Source organism: Hyaena hyaena, unplaced genomic scaffold (assembly GCF_003009895.1).
Source record: "Hyaena hyaena isolate Hyena2069 unplaced genomic scaffold, ASM300989v1 scaffold_25, whole genome shotgun sequence".
NCBI lineage: Eukaryota > Metazoa > Chordata > Mammalia > Carnivora > Hyaenidae > Hyaena > Hyaena hyaena.
Window position 1 is genome coordinate 990,920 of NW_024080657.1, and position 20,396 is coordinate 1,011,315.

The following is a 20,396-nucleotide window of genomic DNA, read 5'->3' on the forward strand; positions in this document are numbered from 1 at the left end:
AATCACTTTTTCTCAATCACAGTAAGTGGCAGTTAGGCTTCTAACACATAGGTCACATAGTTCCAGGTGCTAGGAGCAACTCACATGTCTCCGTTTTTGTTTTTTGCTCTCTCCCCAGTTCCTAGAACTATGCCTGGCATATAGCAGGGGCTCTGTAAAAACATGAAAGAAAAAGGAATGTAGGTCAAAGGAAGGAGATATCCTTTCACTAATTGGTACTTAGGCTAAGGTTTAAGACTTAAGAATAATGACTGGGTATTTAAATGAAATAAGCTTTATCCTATTAGAGGATCAGAGAATAAGAAACATTAACAATAAACTAATTGGTGTTTTATTGGTAATTAATGCAGAGGCATATCTCCACACTACAGAATCCTATGTTCTGCTAAGCCACCACTGACTTAAAAAGGCTTTTTTTTTTTACCGTTTATTTATTTTTGAGAGAGAGAGAGAGGCAGAGCGTGAGCAGGGGAGGGGCAGAAAAAGAGGGAGATACAGAATCCAAAGCAGGCTCCAGGCTCCAAGCTCCGAGCTCTCCGCACAGAGCCCAACACCAGGCCTGAACTCATGAACTGTGAGATCATGACCTGAGCCGAAGGCAGACACTTAACCGACGAAGCCACCCAGGTGCCCCTTAAAAAAATGTTTTTATACACTCAAAATATACACAAAGACAAAAGACAGCTTTTAATAATGAGCAATTTTATAATGCAAATTATTAAAAATAGAGAACAATGAAAAATAGTACTTAGCCTCTTCCTGCCACGAATCCGGGATTTAGGATGTCAACTCAGTATTAACAGCTAAAGGACGCTAGACAACAGGACAGAGAATAAGTGGTATTTCCTTCAATCTGGACATCATGTGAAATGATACACGTAACCACATGATACAAACAACGCTCAAAACTTAACTACCTGAAATTACCTTCAGGGCCATGCCAGAAAATCAGTCCCATTCCTTTCCTACCAGAATCCCACTTGACCCCTACCTACAATGTTTCCCTGGATTTGGTCCTGAATGACTTTGGATTGTTTCAAAACCTAAAAAACACCTTCTCAAAATGAAGTTTACTGACTATGAAGGATGTTTAAAAGAATGGACCACTAGTTCTCAAGATCATTTCACAACAGAAGTTGCAAGCATTTCGCACATTCTTGGAAAAAGTTAACTATACTACTCTTTCAGATGCAGAAGTTCTGTCACTTTTAGAAAAAAACCAAAGTACTCTACATTCAGCCAGTTATCCTCAAAGGCAGTAGGGCAGCTGTCACCAGCTCAGACTGCCATGCAGTCGCCATGTGCTGGGGCACTGTTCTCATTTGTCTCCTCTGGAGCACCTTATGACAGGCAAGCTGCATGAAGTCACTGACAAGATCTAGAGCAATGTGTGGCAGGTGGGTTCCGTAGCTGAAGCTTGAGCAGTTTTCGAGCTGGTGAGGGATCTAATTGTTGTGTGCTTCTCTTCCCTGCAGAGGAAAGACAAAAGTAAATTTCAATTGAATTCAAATAACATTTATTGAAAACTTACTGTATGGACACTGTGCCAGACGCTGAAGGGCATTCAATGACAAATGAGAGAATTTCTGTCCTCAAGGAGATGGCAGTCTGGTGGGAAAGCCAGCTGCCACCTACAACCATAATACTAGGTAATAAGAAAATTAAAGTAATATATAGCAAACAACCTAGGGCTGGAGGAGGCCGTGAAAAACAACAGGGAAGTAACGTCAGTGTCATTTAGTGGATTTCTGAAGAATGAAGGAAAAAGGCAAATAGGGTATTTAAAATACTGGATATACTAAAACAACATCAGGGTTTGCGGGATTTAATTTTCAGTCTTCTGTGCTCCTGTGGAATTTACATCAAGAAATTTCCCATCAGCTCTGAGTACCCACAGAATAATAATTACTTTGAGGAGAGAAAAAGAAATCATCTGATATAGGCTTACTCTGAGACCACATGCTTTGAAGGGCATTTTTTATGTGAAGGGTTATCATCTAGAAAATAGTGCAAGCTCGAGTCCCCTCAAGACACACACTCACCGAGCTGTACTGACACCTTCTGGAGACACTGGGTACTTTCATCCATAAAAGCTTGCAGCTGCTTCACTGATCCTTGCAGTTCGTCCATCTGCACAGAAAAGACAGCTGTGAGCTATAAGGGTCTGTGGCTTCTTTGACGTTCCTCAAAAATCATCAGGCAAGCTCCTGCTAAGGACCTTTGCTTTTGCTCTTTTTCAACCCGGAATGTTTTTGCCAGACATTTTGTTTGCTCTTCCAGATCCACACTCTGCACTTGTCCATGCTGCTCTATGCCCTGGGCCACTGCTATGCGTAACCTCAAACAGGATCCCATGTCCTCTGGCATCTGGGTCAGTTTAGACAAGAGGAAGCCCATGTCGGAGGGAGCAGAATCAAGTCAGGATATTTTTACCCAGGCTTGCTCCTGGAAGGGTCAGCTTGAGTTAGTTCTGTCTCTCAGCTACAGGTCATGGCTCTCTTTTCCTCCCCTCCACCCTTCAGTCCTAGAGACAGTAAGAGCTCAGCTGCCTCTAAGCCCCAGGTTACTTCACCAACCCTTGTGGTTTCCACAATACCCACTTTTTATACATCACTTCTTCAATTACCCTTTATCAAGTGCCATCTGCTTCCTGTTGATACGTGGAGTGATACAATACTATTCTCCCAAATGTCCTCATGGCTCACTTCCTCCTTTCTTTCAAGTCTCTATTAAAATGGTACCTTAGAAGGATCAGGGGCACTTGGGTGGCTCAGTTGATTGAGTGGCTCTTGATTTTGGCTCAGATCATGATCTCACGGTTCATGGGATCAAGCCCTGTGTTGGGCTCTGCTCAGACAACACAGAGCCTGCTTGGGATCCTCTCTCTCCGACCCTCCCCCACTTGTGAACATGCTCTCTCTCCTCAAAATAAACATTTTTAAAAAATGGTACCTTAGGGGTATTATCAACAGCTGCTCTATACAGCAATCTGCTGCCCTTCCTGTATACTGTCCCTTTCTCTGCTTTATTGGCTCTTATCCACCATATTTTATTCATTCATTCATTCATTCATTCATTCATTCATTCATTCCTTCCTTCACCATGTCTCCCCAAGGTAGAGCTGAATATACTTATTACACATATTCTCCAGGTCTCATAATTTCCAAGGATGACAAGATAGTAAAACTTAATAACCAAATAAACATGAGACAACTAACCATCAACTCCATATAATCAAAGACTTTGTTCTGGTTCTGCACTATCTTCTGGTAGTCAGGCTTTGTGTGAAGGATTTCACTCTGGGAAGACCCAAGATATGTTATAGGTTCCACTTCAACTTTGGTAACTTTGGTTTCAGCTGATTCTCTGAAAATATAATAGAACAAAAGAGCTTTCAAGGAATTTTATAATACTTTTCTGAGGGAAGATAATGTTAGATGACCTAGGGAAAAAACCTCCAATAAGGCTTTATTAACATGAACCAGTATTCTTTCACCCTACTGTAGGCACAGGCTTTCTCATTAATAAGGAAGTTGAAACGATTATCCCATGTTAATGTATTTATACCAATGGACTCCAGGAAAAGCTAGAAGCTTCATATCAGCTGACTCCACCTAACATAAGGTCCACGTACAAAAAGGACTATATGTGAGGTATAGTAAAGCCAAAGCTTTCTTTCCTGAAATCAAGGTCTACGACCTTTTCCCAAAAAAGTGCTGGGCCACTTCAATTATCTAAAATAACTGAACACGACAGAGAGTGCATGAAAACTGATCACTCCCACTATTTCCTGACTGCCAGACCCTGCTAAACACTTCCATTTCACCTCAATTAACACTCACAATAACCCAATGAGGCAGGTGCTCATATCACCCCCATTTTCAAGTGAGGAACTTCAGGTTTAGAGATTAAGTTGTTTGCCCACAATCACAGAATGAAGGAGTAATTAGTATTTGAACAGAGACAGTCTGCGTCCAGAAGCATTCCTCTTAACAAGCTATGCCACATCCAAAGTTTTTATTCTGAAACTGCCATCTTATACGTTACTTATCTCCATAAACAGCACACGTAAGGGGCAAATAAAGTAACTGGTAACAATCAATGCCTAGACTGGGGAAGTTTTTCAAACCACATTCCTCAAAGCACCTCTCTACTAAGAGGCCACTTCTACAGTTAGGGTTTTAGCTAACATTTTATATTTGGGTTTCCAGCTGAGATTCTGTTGGGGAAAAAAGCTTAAAATTATTGGCTTAGATGCCTAACTAAATCAAAGTCTAGCACTTTCCCACTTTCTCATGCCTTTAAGACCCAGACAAAGTTCTTCTTTCTCCTGTACACCCTCTTTCATTACTCCCTTCCATGTCCTTGCATCTCCATGAAGGACATGGCAAGTATTCTCTTCCATACCTGCAGCTCAAAGGCCATGTGCCAACTGAAGTACCCTAACTATGCTTTTGGCCCAACCCCAGGTGCTCTGGTAAAGGGCAGAGATGTGCCGGTCTCCCCCAGGATGTGGAATGGCAACTACAGACACAGAACAGAAGGAGTTCTGTTCTTTAACTGAAAATACTGATACTCACTCTCCCTTCCCTCAATTCTCCATTTATAGTCTTAGAGTGTTAATACACATTTCATAGAGCTCTGATGAGTTGATTGGCCTGTGAGAAAGGGTTCTGCATTCAATTTGTGCTAATAAAACTGAAATCAATTCAAATAAAATTCCACAAGGTAAAAGATGGCTGTCTGTTTCCAAACATGGATCTAACCTGGATATGGTCTCTTCAGCCTCCTTCTGGTATTGCTGCAAGAGCTGCTCCCAAGACTGACGTTCTAAAGAAAATCTATAGAAAAAATATATTCAGTTACTTTTTGATCATTACATTCTGAATCACTCAAGACCATAATAAGTACATTACGTGTCTACTCTGGTTCTGAGATGTGAATAAAAAGGTCATTAAAGGATTAGAAAGCCTAACTGACTCAGAGGATGTTAATTTAATCAAATCAAACACGAGTTCTTAAAGTCAAATTAACATCTTTATTCCCTAGACTCCATTCTATGAAACTGGCCATGATCCCAATATGCAGCTTTCTAAATTCTAGTGCTGACACACTAGTACGGACACTCTGAATGGGGTATTATTCATTTCGCCCAGATCTAGTTATTTTCCCCAGATGAATTTAGATATTCCAATAAAGGATCATTCATTTTCACTTACTTTGTTATGTATTCCTTCATCTCAGCAACTGATGTTTCCAGAGACAAATCTGATGCTTTTCTGGAATACAAATAGGATTATAAGATCAACATAAATCTTTTAAGAGAACTTGCTTTTAATAGGATGCCTTACATAATTTTAATGGCAATAGAAGATGTTCAGAATTTATCTTTCAACAAGTATTTACTCTTGGGCTCTCACTTTTATAGTAGGTAAGTTTCCTCAGTGGTCTCTTTATTTTCTATTTCTCTCATTGATTCCAATTCACCCATAGCCAGATTAACCTTGCCTAAAATATTCCCTAATTTTTTTTTTCCTTATGTAAAACTGTGAACCTCTACTGCATTCAAAAGAAAAGTCAAACTCCTTAACCTGGCACTTAAGGCTGTATTCTGGCTCCAATCAGCTGTTTACCTTTGATTCCAACTATTGCCTTTCACCTATTCTGCCCATATAATCTCACTTAGCCTGCCTCTCAAACTCTGGAGTTTTCCATCTCCAAACTTTTGTTCACATCACTTTTTAAATTTTTTTAAACGTTTATTTTTGACAGAGACCGAGAGACAGAGACAGAGAAACAGAGAGAAAGGGTGATACAGAGTCTGAAGGAGGCTTGAGACTTCAAGCTGTCAGCACAGAGCCCGATGTGGGGCTCAAACTCACGAACCGTGAGATCATGACCTGAGCCGCAGTCAGACACTTAACTGACTGAACCACCCAGGTGTCCCTTTTCACATCATTTTTTAGTCTATTCTTTTTAAGTCATCTTTTAAGGCCCAACAATACTTTCGTATATGACCTTCTTGTCTTCCCATTTAAAATTAACCTATCAGTGGACAGGGATTGTATTTTACTTACATCAATGGCTCAGCTCAGTTGAGCTGATAGAAAAGAAGCAGGCACTGAAAATGCCAAAATTCTGATGTACTTGGTACTCTATCTGATAGGCCAAATGAGTTGAGCCACCTTTCATGTTTCTCTACTGAGGCCCGTGACACACAGCTTCTATCACCTCTGGCCTAGATGCAGCAGCCAGTGGCTTACACACATTTTTATTTTTATTTATTTTTTACACTGCATTTTTAGAGATACTAGGTCAAGCCAACAGACTTTTCATTCCTGAATAGCAATGTTAATTTTAAGGATCTGTGGGAAAGTAGATCTTTGTGAAGTCAAAAGTAAAACGTTTATGATATAGGCCCAAGTGACACAATTTGTTACAGGGCAGGAGGTAGAGAGTTGGACCCTGCCCCTACAAGGAACTACCAGTTTGGAGCTGGGATTTTAAAAATTCTCCTAATATTCTTGCTTGCCAACAGCTAAAGAGCATAGTTTACCACCAACTTGCATAGCTAGCAAAGATCTGAACAATGCTTTCCCCCCTCATCTTTCCATGGCTGGTTCCTTCTCACCACCCAGGCCTTACATTCATTACAGGTCTTCTCTGAACACTAGTTAAGTTGCCCACCCCCTCAAACCACTGTCATAGTTACAGACTTCTTAGATTATAACTACCTAAAATCCTTAATTTTCTATGTAGTCATTTGATTGTCTCTATTAAAATGCATAAGAGAGACCTTGCTTGACTTATGTATGCCTTTATCTCCAGCATCTAGAAGAGCCTGGTGTGTAGAACATGCTGGATAAATGTTTTTTGAGTGAATGAATAAGCTAATTATAATGGAAAGTCTTCATTCCATTATCATTTAGGACAGAAGGGGAACTGCACACACCCTTGTGAATCTTCAAAACATTTCTGTAAAGTTCCATTACTTTCCAGGCTCTCTGCAAAATGTTTCAATTCTTCAGAAAGGGAAGATGCTAAAGGGGAAACAAAGTACATGTTATAAAATAAAAAGAATATGACTTCTCACAGCAAGTTGCTGACAATAACATAATATACTTAAAGTGGTCTCAGCTCAGGGTCCCCTCTTATATTCTGGCCCTCTCACCCATTCAAAGAAGTGGTATAAATGTGCTGAAAGATTTTATCTTTTTTCTTTGGGCCAGTGAGATAAAATGGAAGACAATTCCTCTTTATGACATGTCTGATAGGGTGTTTTTTTTTAATACTTTATTGGTGAAAAAGCATTTAAAGAGTATACATGCACTGACATTATTTCAAAAGCTTGCACTGAAAAGAAGAACATATTACAGAAGCCAGGCAACAGGCAAGAGCGTAATGAAAAATGGTAAAGGAGAATAAAGAATTATGAGCATAAGGGACTCTGCTTAGACTTGGACGTGTCTGCAACTGCACTCAGGTGAGAAATGAAAAGGGGAAGGATATGTTAAAAGCTCTTGTATCTACACTAATTATGGTGATGGTCCAATTCCAAAATAAACCATTTTATCTGGCAACTCAGTCTGAGTTCATATATTTTCCAGATCTTTTAAGTAGGTAACACTGAATTTCTCTGACCCTGGATAATTGTGTAGTTATACTGTAAATAGCTACTTCCTAGAAAGTTGAAGATGGATTCCTGAGAAAGAATATTCGTAACTTATATCACACATGAACAGCTAATTTCCTTAATGTATAAAGAGTTCCTGCAAATCGATATAAAAAAGCCAACATCCCGATTTTCAAAAATGAACACAGGAGCCTTTCTGGCAGTGATGACCTCCCCACAAGAACATCCCCTCATGAAGGACCTCCCAGAAGAGAAAGCACAAGCGCCTGTTGCAGAGCCCCAACTCCTACTTCACTGATGTGAAATGCCCATGATGCTACAAAACCACCACCATGCACAAACAGCAGTTTTTGTACGCTGGCTGCTCCACTGTCCTTTGCCAGCCTACAGGAGGAAGTAAGGCTTACAGAAGGATGCTCCTTCACACAGAAGCAGCACTACAAGCAGCCTGAATCAAGATGAGGGGGGAAACGATTCCAGTCAATACATTTTGGATTAAAAAAAAAAACTGAACAAAGGATACAAACAATACACCAAAAATGAAGTATAAATTGCTTTAAAAAATATGAAAAAATGCTTATCTTCTTTGAAAGAAAAAGGAACACAGATTAAGACTAGAAAATGCTTTTTATTGGAGTGCCTGGGTGGCTCAGTTGGTTGAGCATCTGACTGCAGCTCAGGTCATTAACTCACAGTCTGTGAGTTTGAGCCCTGTGTCGAGCTCCGTGCTGACAGCTCAGAGCCTGGAGCCTGGTTCGGATTCTGTGTCTCCCCTCTTTCTCTGCCCCTACCCTGTTCGGACTCTAGGTCTCTCTCTCTCTCTCAAAAATAAACATACATTAAAAATTTTTTTTAAGAAAATACCTGTCAATACCTATCAATAGTAAAAAACCTGAGTTGTTTGATAAAACTCTTTTGAGTGTGAAAAAATAGGTACTTGCATATATTACTGGTAAGAGAATAAATTGGTAAAACATTTCTAGAAGGCAATCTGGTATTCCTAACATTTCATTTGACCTATGTAATTCCAATTCTAGAAATTTATCTTATTTTTACTTGCGTATGTACCTAAAGGCTTGTGTAAGAATATGTTCATTAACCTATTCATTGTAATAGCAAAAGACTGGAAACAACCCTAAAAGTCCATCAGTAAAGAACTGGTTAAATCATATATGGTAAATTTATAAAATGAAATATCATGTCTACTAAAATGTTGACAGTTCTGTGTGCAACATGCAACGATGTGCAAGACAAGCTGTTAGATTAAAAAAAAGAAAAGGTAAAGATTACAGAAAGTATTATTCACTTGATATTAATGTAAAAATGTTGGAAATCCAGTAAGATCTCTGCGATGATACACAAGAAGCTGGTGGCTATGGTGGTTTCTGTACAGAGGAGCTGGTTTGGGGTGGGAGGTAAGTTTACTTTTCACTTTTATTACCTTCTGAACTTTACAAGCATATGTTCTTATTTTTTTAAACACAATTCTAAAATATAGAGGGAGGGCTGGTTTTGTGAGCCAGTAGTTCATATAAATGGGGATCCTGAAAGTGGGGCTTCAACTGACCTTAACAGGAGGTAAAGACCAAAGCCAAAGCTCACTCATTTATTCTTAGCAACTTACCTTTGGCTCTAAAATTTTCAAGACTGAAGCCTTCAGTGTCCTTTAGGAAAGGTTCAAGTTTCTGAACTGAGAACTAAATAAGAAAAGCATTTTCAGTACAAAACAAAGATTTTTCAGGCCAGTCCTGAGTTCATGTAATTTTATGTTTAATCAGTGTGAAAGTAAACATGATTTAATTTTTAGACCTAACATCTTTCATATAAACAAATAAGTAGATCAGAAAAAATCTCTTTGTTTTTCAGACTACACATTGTGATTTTTGGTTAGGAGAAACATGGGCATTTAATTAACACAAATGATGTGCTTATCTAAATTGATGTAATGACCAGTTAGCCACATAATTACCACTCAGTATGTAGTCAGACCTCAAACGTCTGCTTTAACTTAGATATTGACCACTCCCCACTTTAGATTCCCATCATTTGCTGCAATGGACAAAATATACTAGACTGAGGAAATCTGTTAGCTGCTCAGTTAGCAGCAGCAGCACCAGTGAGATTGGTAGAGAGCCTAGTCCAGAGAGAAATTAGCTGCTACTGTGATTAAATCTGGCTTTTAAATTAATTCAACTAGAGAGAAATGTCTTTTAATCTTTGAAAGAGCGAGCATGTACGTGCACAATAGCAGAGAGGAGGGACAGAGAGCGGAGGAGACACAGAATCCGAAGCAGGCTCCAGGCTCTGAGCTGTTGGCACAGAGCACAATGTGGGGCTTGAAGCCACAAACCTAACTGCAAGACCATGACTGGAGTTGAAGTCAGATCCTTAACTGACTGAGCCACCCAGGCACCCCGAAACATCTTTTAATCTTAACTAACGGCATCACACAGTATTAATCTCTCTTTGGGGCTGTCACAGTAACAGTTTAAAATAAAAAAAAAACAAAAAGAAAGCATTCCCCACTCCCAAGAATCTTACCTGGAAACTGGAAAGCAGGAGAGCACCAAGCCGTTTGCTTTCTGTTAAGTTGACACTGATAGATCTGCTGAGCTCTAACATAAAATATCACATTTTAAGGACCTGGATACTAACACAATTAGCAAAGTAAAAAAAGAACACTTTCCTTCTCCTTGATGCAGTTCAACTCCAGGCAAGAACACCTAAGCAGCCTTCTCTAATTAAAGGGAAAATTCATATGCAGCCATATCTAACTTTTTTAGGATCACCAAAAGATGAAATTTACTTCTTTTTGCATTCTAACTTCAGAAAGTTACTAAGAACCTTTTACAGATTACATTAAAATCTTGTCTGTTAAACAAGATAGATGAAAAATAAAAAATAATTTTTGATGTTTTATATTCACCACTTAAAGAAAGGAAATGGAAACATTTGAGCATTTTTGTGACAGACCCAGTGTGCCTGTTTTTTTAAGTAGGCTCCATGCCTAATGTGGAGCCTGAACTCATAACACGGAGACCCTGAGTCACATCCTCTACAACTCAGCCACCCAGGCGCCCCTGCAGTGTGCTTTTTAATACAGTCTTGTAAATTATGAGCTCCATTTTACAGAGGGGAAAACTGAAGCTCAGAGGGCAAATGATTTGTTTGAGGCCAGGGAATGGTGAAGCCATAATTCAATCCCAAGTCTATCACCAAAATAGTGTATTTTCCAATGAATAGCCATGCTGCCTCTCTGTATGGACCTAACAATAACATTAATAGTAATTTGTTGAACACTTATTATATAAAAGGCACTTCATTAAATAAATGTTATGCACACCTCATTAAAACTGAAGGCAAGTATCTTATCAATTCCATTTTACAAATGACACTGAGACACAAAGGCTGGGGGATAGGTAACCTGCTCAAGGTCACATGGTGAGTCAGCCTGAAATGGATGGGCATTTCACATTAATTATGCCACTAAATCCTCAACTACAAGATATAAAGACTTTTTTTTTTTAATTATGTACAAAAACAATTATTATACACCAAAGGAAGTGTGCTCTGAGGATCTGAGATACATGTACTTTTGTCCGCCAGCTTCAGCTGGCTTCAAGTGTTTTTACTTCTTGTCTCCTGATTATTTCTCTGCTAGAAGTAGAGAAAACAGGATACCTTCTGCCTATAACCAGAAAAACCTGGCAAGTGGGCAGGAATAACCAATCATATTACATCACTGATTTTCTGCTATACAGAATTTTAGGTCCCCGTGCTCTGGAACAGAGGAAGGCAGAGGTGACCTTAGTTAGGGAACTGCTGCTGTTGTCTTGACACACCTGTGAGGTCAAGTGCATGAACACAACTGTGGTGGCAATTTTCTGATAAGCTAAATGGCTATTTTTACCCAGATTTCCTTCTAGACATCAGGCCGTCTGGAAGTGAGCTAATATATTTCAAATAATCACAATAGCTTAACATATGAGCTATTTACTTACTATATGGCCAAGTATTGTGTTACATATATCAATTCACTTAATTCTCACAAAACCGGGTGAAATAGGTATTATTTCATCCCATTTACTGATAAGGACCATAAGGCAAAGAAGATTAAATAATCTGCTCAAGGTTATACAACTAGTAAGTTTTTCCTAAAATGTGCTGGACTTTCCACATTAAATCTTGTATTTCAATGCTTATTGAGATAAAATTATTACTGTAAACTCACACAAATCACATTTAAATACAGCATACCTAAAAGTTTAGTTTTCACCAATGTATTTTACATGCATCTTCCCTCTGAGATATTTTCAGCTATAAAGTCTAAAATCAGGTAGCAACCCACCCATCCTCTATTTCACTTTAGGAAATGATACGGAAAGCCATACGAAGAAATCTTTAATGTCTCTCATCCTAGCAGAGGTGAGAGTTGAACAAATGTAAATTAAAATTTCTGTTCATGATAGAGATTACAGGTGGACAGCTACCAATATAAATAACAGTCATAATGAACACTTACTGGTGTTTGACATTAGTACTTATGATCTTAAAATATCCCCCTTACAGATGAGGAAACAGGTTGAGAGAGGTGACATGATTTCCTCAGTCACATAATGACTTTGCTACTTAGCAAAGTCAGTTAAGTCATGTGTTCCTACTACATTCCTTCTGCCATACCTCACTGCCTCTTATCTGAGCTGGAACTCTGCTGCCATACGTACACAGCACCCCACCTGTGATGCCCTGATGAAAGGGAGGCAGTGACTTCCGCCGGTTCATTTCTTTCATACTTGCTCGCCTCCAAGATTGACTCTTGTCTTGATGATCGGGAGATTGTTCTTGGGGGGACAAATGAAGGGACCTGGACTGAAGTCCATCCTGGTGGTTGAGATCACAACTTCCTCCCACTTTAGGGCTAGAGCCAAGGTAAATTCTTTCCTTTGAAACGCCTTGAGTCATCTCCAGAGAGGCAGGTGATTTACTATACACTTCCACAGAGATGGGATCCGATTCCACGTGATGATCGTGAGTCTTAGATGTCACTGGTTCCTCTTCTAGCACTTGTTATGAAAAAGTCAAAATACAAAATCAAACCCACCACAACTATGCATCTGAGCAAAAAGGTGGAAAAACAAAATGTATGCCCCAGATCATAGAAACAGTGAGGAAGCAGCTCTGCAAACATGTAAATATGTGATTCCAATCCATCAGGAGCCAGGGAAACATTTATGTATAGCTTAGAAACCTGAACCAAAAGCAAGAGGTACTCAATTTTACTACAAGACTCACCTTCTATAGTCTCTGATTTAATTACTGAGGTCATCCTGGATGAAGAACCCTGAAAATAGGAAAACAAAGTGATCTGTTCTCCACATTGCCCCAGTATCAATGGGGCTTTGCTACCCCAGAAGAGACCTTGTATTGTTCAGCCTTTCTGAAGTGCTCATCTCTGCCCCATGAAATTCTACCTACATGACAAGGCCCAGTCTCACCTCCTCCACCTCCTCCAGAGACTGTCAGTGGGGTTCATCACGTCCTGTACTGACTTTCTACAGAACTCATCGTTAGAAATACTCATGCCTTGGGGCACCTGGGTGGCTCAGTCGGTTAAGCATCCGACTTTGGCTCAAGTCATGATCTCATGGTTCGTGGGTTCAAGCCCCACATCGCGCTCTGTGATGACAGCCAGCTCAGAGCCTGGAGCCTGCTTCGGATTCTGTGTCTCCCTCTCTCTCCGATCCTCCCCTGCTCACGCTGTCTCTCTCTCTCAGAAATAAATAAAAAACGTTAAAAAATGTTAAAAAAAAAAAAAGAAATACTGTCTCCCTCCTTTATTTCCCAATTATTTTTTAAATAGTCCCTAATATTCTAGATGGCATTATGATCTCCATGGTCTTCCAAACTAGAAAAGTCACATTATCCTTTATGTTTAATCTCCAGATGCAAAGTCCTGTCCATTCTACCTCCAACCTATTCTCCACGGCCAGTTCCAGTTTAGTTCGGATCTGAGAACTTCCCCCATCTCCCTTCCCCTCGCCAGAATAATCTTACAGCCTCTCCACTGGTCCTCCAACATCCAGCACTGCTCCTCTCCAATCCATTCTTCGGACAGCAGCAGAGTCTTCCAGCATCTTCCACACCTTTCATAAACTAGCCCTAACCTACCCATCGGGCTCTCAGGCCACGCCCACCGCCTGCACCACTTTTGAATCTTTACCCACACTACCTGTAAAACTTATTCGACCTTTCCAACCTAGCTCAAATGTGAAACTTTCCAACCACTTCTCTTTGGCAAAGTTGGTTGCTCCACCCCTTAATCTTCCTCCCCAGCCCCGATATATCTGTATTCCCAGTGGCTGTCACAGAAAACTAACTGGAAGGCAAGGAAGGATATGACAGAGGCATCTCTGCATCTACCAGCTTACCCCTTCCTCCCAGCAGAAATCTGTACTGGGAGGGATAGGGGAGGACTCTAAGTAAAGAAAAATGAATATATAGAGAGGAACAGGTGGGAAAGGTTAACAGAATGGGCGGGAAAGCCAAGGATCTACATCCCCAGTTACGGCGGTACCACAGATTCAAGCTCGGATAATAACAATGTCATTTGTTAAGCTGCTTGTTAAACGCTAATTATATGCCACGATCTGAGTACGTACGACAGTTTGCATCGTTATCTCATTATCCCACTTAACTCTTTCCAAAGTTCTGTAAATACTATCATTAATTCCTCCCTGCAGATAAGGGAGGTGGGGTTTAGAGGGGCAAAAGCCTGGCCCACTGGGGACAACCATGAGGGGAGGGGCAGGGGTGGAATTCGAACCAGGGCCTGTGACCCACCCCGAGCCCTCAAACACCTTTCTGCCGTTGAGACCGCCGGCTCTAAAAACAGGCCCCGAGCTAGAGGCGCGGCCCGCGCAGCGGAATCCTCTTACCGGGAGAAGGCCACAGCGCCCCGGAGCCCCGAAGTCTGGGCGCGGCGTAGGACCTGGGCTGGGCTGAGACATCCGACGCCAAAGAAGCAGGTGAGGGAGTGAGCCGGTCTATGTCCGGGAGAGATCTGCGACTTCCTGACCTCTGGACGACGCCAGTCTAGTCCGCAGCCTCCGTCCCTGAGATATAAGCCCGCAGATCACTCTCTGCGGTCACGGGTCGCCCCTCGATCGCCTGCACCACCGCGGCAGTCTGGTGCGCAGTCCGCGGGACGCTCCACCACCCGCGCCTCCGCTTCCGAAAAGTCCCGCCAACGAAGGGCGCATGCGTAATTGTCAGCCCCCGCCCCGCGTCCTGCACGCGTGCGCAGAACGCCGGCCTCCTTAGAGGCGCATGCGTAAACTGGTGTTCAAGCCTCGGCCTTGGGTCCGCTTCGTTAAGTCTTTACTGGCCCAGACGGGTAGCGTAATCCATTTCCTTAGCTACGCCACGCTTGGGGAGTCCCCTCCTACGGACGGACGCCACTTCGTCTTCCCCTTTGTGCCCGACACTCCCAGAGTCCAGTGAAGTTGGGGGGGCAGAGGCCCAGAGAGGTACTTGCAAAGGAATACAGTGGGCCACAGGGCATCTGATGCCCTGCCCCATTGTTAGGCCGTGGTCCCTGCCGTCTCCTTGCATTGGTAGCTACAAAAATGCGGGCCTTGTCTCTCCCAGGGCGAAATGGAGCGCTGTACTCAGTTTTTTCATTCTATCCTACTCCTACTCTAGCACTTTTTCTTTCTGTGGCCCCTTCAATACACGGCAAATTCAAGAATTCTTTACAGCCTTTATTGCAGGCCACCCTCCTCCCCAAACTCTTTATAACTCCTCTGCCCACCTTTATTGCCTCTTCCCTCTGATCCTTTGCTCAAGCCGTTCCCTCTGCTTGGGAAGCCCATTCTGGCTTTATTCTACCAAATTCACCAATTTGAAGCCACAATTGAGAATTTATCTCTTTCAGATTCTAATCTGAGGCTCCAGGCGGAAAATTCTGTGCTCTCAGAAGCCCAACCTTGCTGTTCCACTATTCCTTGCTGGCATGGAAGCCCCCAGAGAGCCGGCTGCTTCTTCAGCACCTAGCATGAGGCCATGGAAATGTCCCTTTGGGTGTGTGGTCCTTTCTTTCAGATCTGAAACCAAATGTTGAATTATTAGAAGTCTATAAAGTCTGAAAGACAGTTGGGGAACACCAGCTGGAACGTGACTGTGGTCATCCTTCCTGGGGCACCTGGGTGGCTCAGTCCTTAAGTGTCCGACTTCAGCTAAGGTCATGATCTCATGGTTTGTGGGTTCCAGCCCCGCATTGGGCTCTGTGCTAACAGCTCAGAGCCTGGAGCCTGCTTCACATTCTGTGTCTCCCTCTTTCTCTGCTTCTCCCCCATTAATCTTCTGTCTCTCAAAATAAATAAAAATTTTTAAAAATAAATTTAAAAAAAATCTTCCTTCCTGTAATTTTCTACCCTGCGGTTCCAGCCTGCTGGTTTTAATGGCCATCTGAAAACAGAGATAGACTCTTGGTTCCCTGAATATCACACTCTGGTGCTCTGTGGTACCCAGTTCTTTCTATGCCTGCCCATCTCTTTCAAGTCCTTGTCAGTGTCCCAAGAGCAGAACACTGTTCCCAGCCAAGACTGGTCATCCTGAGGCACAGTGAGAATATTGCTTCATGGATTCCAGACCCAGCACATCCTCTGTGCTTTCTCTGCTTTCAGTTCTCCCATGAATTCCTGCTGTCCACAGGATGTGTACATTCCTTCCCTCATGAGGCACTGCACGATCTGACCCAGCCTTTTTCATCACTCCTCACTCTAGTGACAACCTTTGGTTCACCCGTTCTGCTCTGTTCTCTACAAGGCTTCCATACATGCAGTGCCCCACCCTGGAGCCACCTCCCATCAGCATCCTGCCTATAATATACCACTATCCCCTTCATTTACTCAACAGCTCAACCTCAGGTGCTAGTTCATATGTCCTTTCTGTGAAGCCTTCTAATTCCTCTTGGCTCCCTGAACACCCTAGGTTCCCCCCTGCATTCACATTTGCTTTCCTGTCTTCCAGGCCCATCCACTGTATTCTCAATGCCTAGCACAGGCCTGGCTGTTGTTAGCCTCTCTTCCCCATCCCTACCCCTAGAAAAGAGAGAGGGATAGTGATGCAGATTTTTCATATGAGAGCCAGCTTCCAACATGGTCCCCGATGAGCTCTGATTCCTGCAGTCACACCCTTTGTGTTCTCCCACACTGAGTAGGGTGACCTGTATAACCAGTAAGATACTGTAGAAATGACTGTGATTTTCAAAGTTTAGTCGTAAAAGGCATTGTGACTTCTACCCTGCATTCTCATAGATTACCTACTCTAGGGTAAGCCAGTTGCCATGTTGTGAGGATACTCAAGCAGCCCTATGGAAAGATCTGTGTGGGGAAGAACTGAGGCCTCCTGCTAACAATGACTTGCCAGGCACCGGAGTGAGCCACCTTGCAAATGGATCTTCTAGCCCAAGTCAAGCCTCCACATGACTACAGTCTGATTGACCCTTGACCGCAACCTCTTGAGACACTGAATCAGAATTACCCAGCTCCCAAATTCCCAATTCACAGCACCTGTGATCCAGTAAATGTTTTGGGCCGATTATACCATAATAGATAACTGACCCATGTCTAATGTGTCCTCTTTATTTTTTCTATGATAAATGTTTTAAAGGGTTTTTTTTTTGTAGAAAATAACATTTTTTGAACACTCTACATGTTTCTCAGTGGTCATACCACATTTCCTAGAAGACTCTGAGGTGTAAGGAGTCAGTATCTGGAACCCCCGGTGGCCCCTCACAAGCGATACCAAGCCAGCCAGTTGGCGGTGACATTCCCAGGGACCCCTCCTTCCCAGGCACCTGGACTAGGGTTAGGGGGCGTAAAGTCGGGTTTCAGATCTGATGGCGGCCCCACCCACCCTGTAAGAGAAATCAGAGAGGAGGCCAAATCCATGGAAACTGTTCATATGACATACTTTATTTCCAATCTACAACCATTAAAAACCTTTTGTAAGTTTACACTGTACAGTTATTCTCATGTCTGAAATAAGACACAGGGGCAGGGAGAGCTGGCGGATTGGACCAGTTGTCCTAGCACCCAATCCAACTTGGGAAGGAGCCTTTTGAAGACAGAAGTGGGGAAGAGAAAACAGTGGACAGGAGAGGCAGACAGTTTGGCCCAAGGATGCCCTTGGTCCCTTCCCTCCCAAAAGCCTTTCCCTGGGGGCCCCTAGGGCCCCACAGCTGCAGGACCCTCACCAAGAAACCAGGCTGGGCAGGAAGGGGGCTTCACAGTATTGGCAGGTGTTGGGGAAGATGGGCCAAGATGAGACGACAGCTTCTGGCTGTCTTCCCCAGCTGCTGGGGGTTGGAGCTGTTTTTTGGCACTGTCTATTCAGTTTCCCTGGAGGTGGGAGGAGGAAGGAGAGGAGCTAGGGATTTAGGATTCTTTCCTGGAGGAGTTAGGTTTCTTACTACATGAAGACGCCATGTTCCTGTGGTGAGGTTCCCAAGGGATACATGGTGAGGGTCTTTTTTCACACACACCCCCCACAAGACTCCTACCTGCTGCCTGGCTAGCACAACTCTACAGGGCCTTTTGTGAGCAGAGCTGGAACCAAGCCAGAGGCAGGGAAAGGAAAATTATGGCCTCTCCCTGCTCTCCAACTTCCAGGAAAAGAAGGACATAGTTGTTTTGTTTGGCAGGGAGAGTTCCAATCTCTCAGGCATCTAGATGAGGTTGGTATTTTCCACCTGTTCCTGGTCTGGGCTAGCCTCAGTCCCTCACCAGGCCACACTGATTGATTGCTAGTGTAGGTCAGCAGTTGGCCAAATTCTGTTGTATGAGAATCACCTGGAGGGCTTATTAACCCCCTACCTTACTGGGCCCCACACCAGAATTTCTAATTCCAAAGGTCTTGGGTGGGGCCAGTGCTCTGTAGTTCTGTCAGGTTCTCAGGTGATGCTCTAGTTGCTTTGAGAACCTCCAGGCACCTCATCCTCAGCAACTTGGTGTCCTGAGGCAGTGACAGGGAGCTGGGCCACAGCTGGCAAGGCCCAGCCTGTGAGGCACCAAAATACCCAAGAAGCTGCTGGGAACAGTCTTGTGGTGAGCCCCCTGTGCAGAGAAGTAAACTAAGGCACAGAGATCAGAGGCAGAGTGGAGAGAGAGCCAGGATAACAGGGTCCAGTGGAGAGAGGATGGTGATGCAAGATCCCAAAGCATAAGGGGTATTCTGGGGCCCTGGGGATAACCCTGGTGCTCATCATAAAATCATAGATGGGGAGGCTGCTAGAACCAGCCAAAGAGAGAAGAAATCTCACACTTGGACTGGGTCTCCAGATTCCCAGCTGAGGTTCCTCTTCACACGAACAGTTTGAGTGGTATCAGAACTGACTGTAACAAAGCATCCAGGATCTGACTACCTCAGCCCTTCAAGGATGCTTAGAAGAAACCAGAGCTCCTTTCTTTAGGGCCTGGGATCCCATGGGCTGGTGAAGGGCAAGGAGGGAGGGAAACAGGGCTGATGGGAGGGTCCAAGGAGGGTGAAGGGAGAGTAGCAGGTGGTGAGGAGGAGCCCTGGGTGGGGGACACGGGCCCAGCATCGTGTTCCTTTTGGTTCCTGGGTCTGTGGACTTTGCAAACTTCAAACGCTGTTGGGAGGGGTAAGGTGTAAAGCTGGGGTGAGCTCAGGTCCTGCCAGGATAAGCTATTCTGGAGGCAGTGAGGCCCAGGGGAGAGCAGAGAGGATAGTGAGGTGTCAAATGGACAGACAGACCAATGAATGAATGACCTAGGGAAAGAAGAACCCAAGCCAGGCTGCATCTGCCTTCCAAACAGGGCTAGGCAGGACTGGGCAGGGTACAGGAGCCCAGGAGGCGGCATTCAAGTCTGCCCCACCCAACAGTGGACCCAAGAAACACCACCAGATGTGACAGCAAACATCAGAGGTGGACGATCACGGACACAGGCACTTCCTGGACAGGACGGGAATGTGAGCCTGAGTGGGGCAGGGAGGGGTTGCTGATGCACCAGGGAAATCCACGGCAGGGGAGTGAACAGACTGATCCCAGAAAGAGGAAAGGGCTCGACCAAGAGCAAAGAATGGCGGGGGGGGGGGGGGGGGGCGTTCTCATTCACAACTGGGGATGTAGCACCTGCTGGGAGTCAGGAAACATGGGTCTGGTCCTGACTCTGCCTTTAGTTTGCTATGTTACCTTGGGTGAGCCACTCTCTTCTCTGGGCCTAAATTTTTCTCTAAAAAGTTGAGGGGGTTTGACATAAAAGGACAGATATTCTGTGATTCCATTTATATGAGCTACCTAGAATACACAAATTCATAGAGACAGAAAGTAGAATAGAGGTTACCAGGGACTTGATGGGGGGCGGGGGGAGGAGTTATTGTTTAGTGGGTACAGAGTTTCAGTTTGGGTAATAAAAAGTTCTGGAAATGGATAGTGGTGAAGGTTGCACGGGGTCATGTCTGGGCCAGGTAGTTAGTGGCATATTTTGGGTATTCCGTACCTAAACAAAAAAGCCCCCAGTGGGGCAGTGGGTTTACACAGCAAGCAGAATGGAGTTGGGCTAGGGGATCCAATGGATCCAGGTCCTAGTCTAGGCTTGATGACTTCCCAGTTAGGGGACTCTGGGATGAGACCTGCACCTCAGTTTCCTTATCTGCACTAACCCATCCTGCTAAGGCTGCCTCCCAGAGCTGTCCCTGAGAGGTCTGAAGGAGAAGGGGGGGGGGGGGGGGGGGGGGG

The 20,396-nt window shown here is 43.5% G+C and overlaps 1 protein-coding gene and 1 pseudogene across 2 annotated transcripts; one reads left to right on the forward strand and one right to left on the reverse strand.

Moving 5' to 3' along the window:
* Positions 1 to 664: 664 nt before the first annotated feature.
* DSN1 (DSN1 component of MIS12 kinetochore complex) lies at positions 665 to 14,854 on the reverse strand. 2 transcript variants are annotated; one of them, XM_039227180.1, is made up of 11 exons: positions 14,569 to 14,854; positions 12,926 to 12,974; positions 12,370 to 12,696; positions 10,175 to 10,248; positions 9,258 to 9,330; positions 6,953 to 7,040; positions 5,220 to 5,279; positions 4,767 to 4,841; positions 3,219 to 3,366; positions 2,043 to 2,130; positions 665 to 1,469 (listed from the first exon to the last, which is right to left on the reverse strand). In XM_039227180.1, exons 1-11 carry the CDS (start codon positions 14,638 to 14,640, stop codon positions 1,366 to 1,368), a joined length of 1,158 nt encoding a protein of 385 aa, XP_039083111.1. In that variant the 5' UTR covers positions 14,641 to 14,854; the 3' UTR covers positions 665 to 1,365. The 2 variants fall into 2 exon arrangements, with proteins under 2 accessions (XP_039083111.1, XP_039083112.1); XM_039227181.1 differs by lacking the exon at positions 12,370 to 12,696.
* Positions 7,082 to 8,095, forward strand: LOC120228579 (annotated as a pseudogene).
* Positions 14,855 to 20,396: the final 5,542 nt, after the last annotated feature.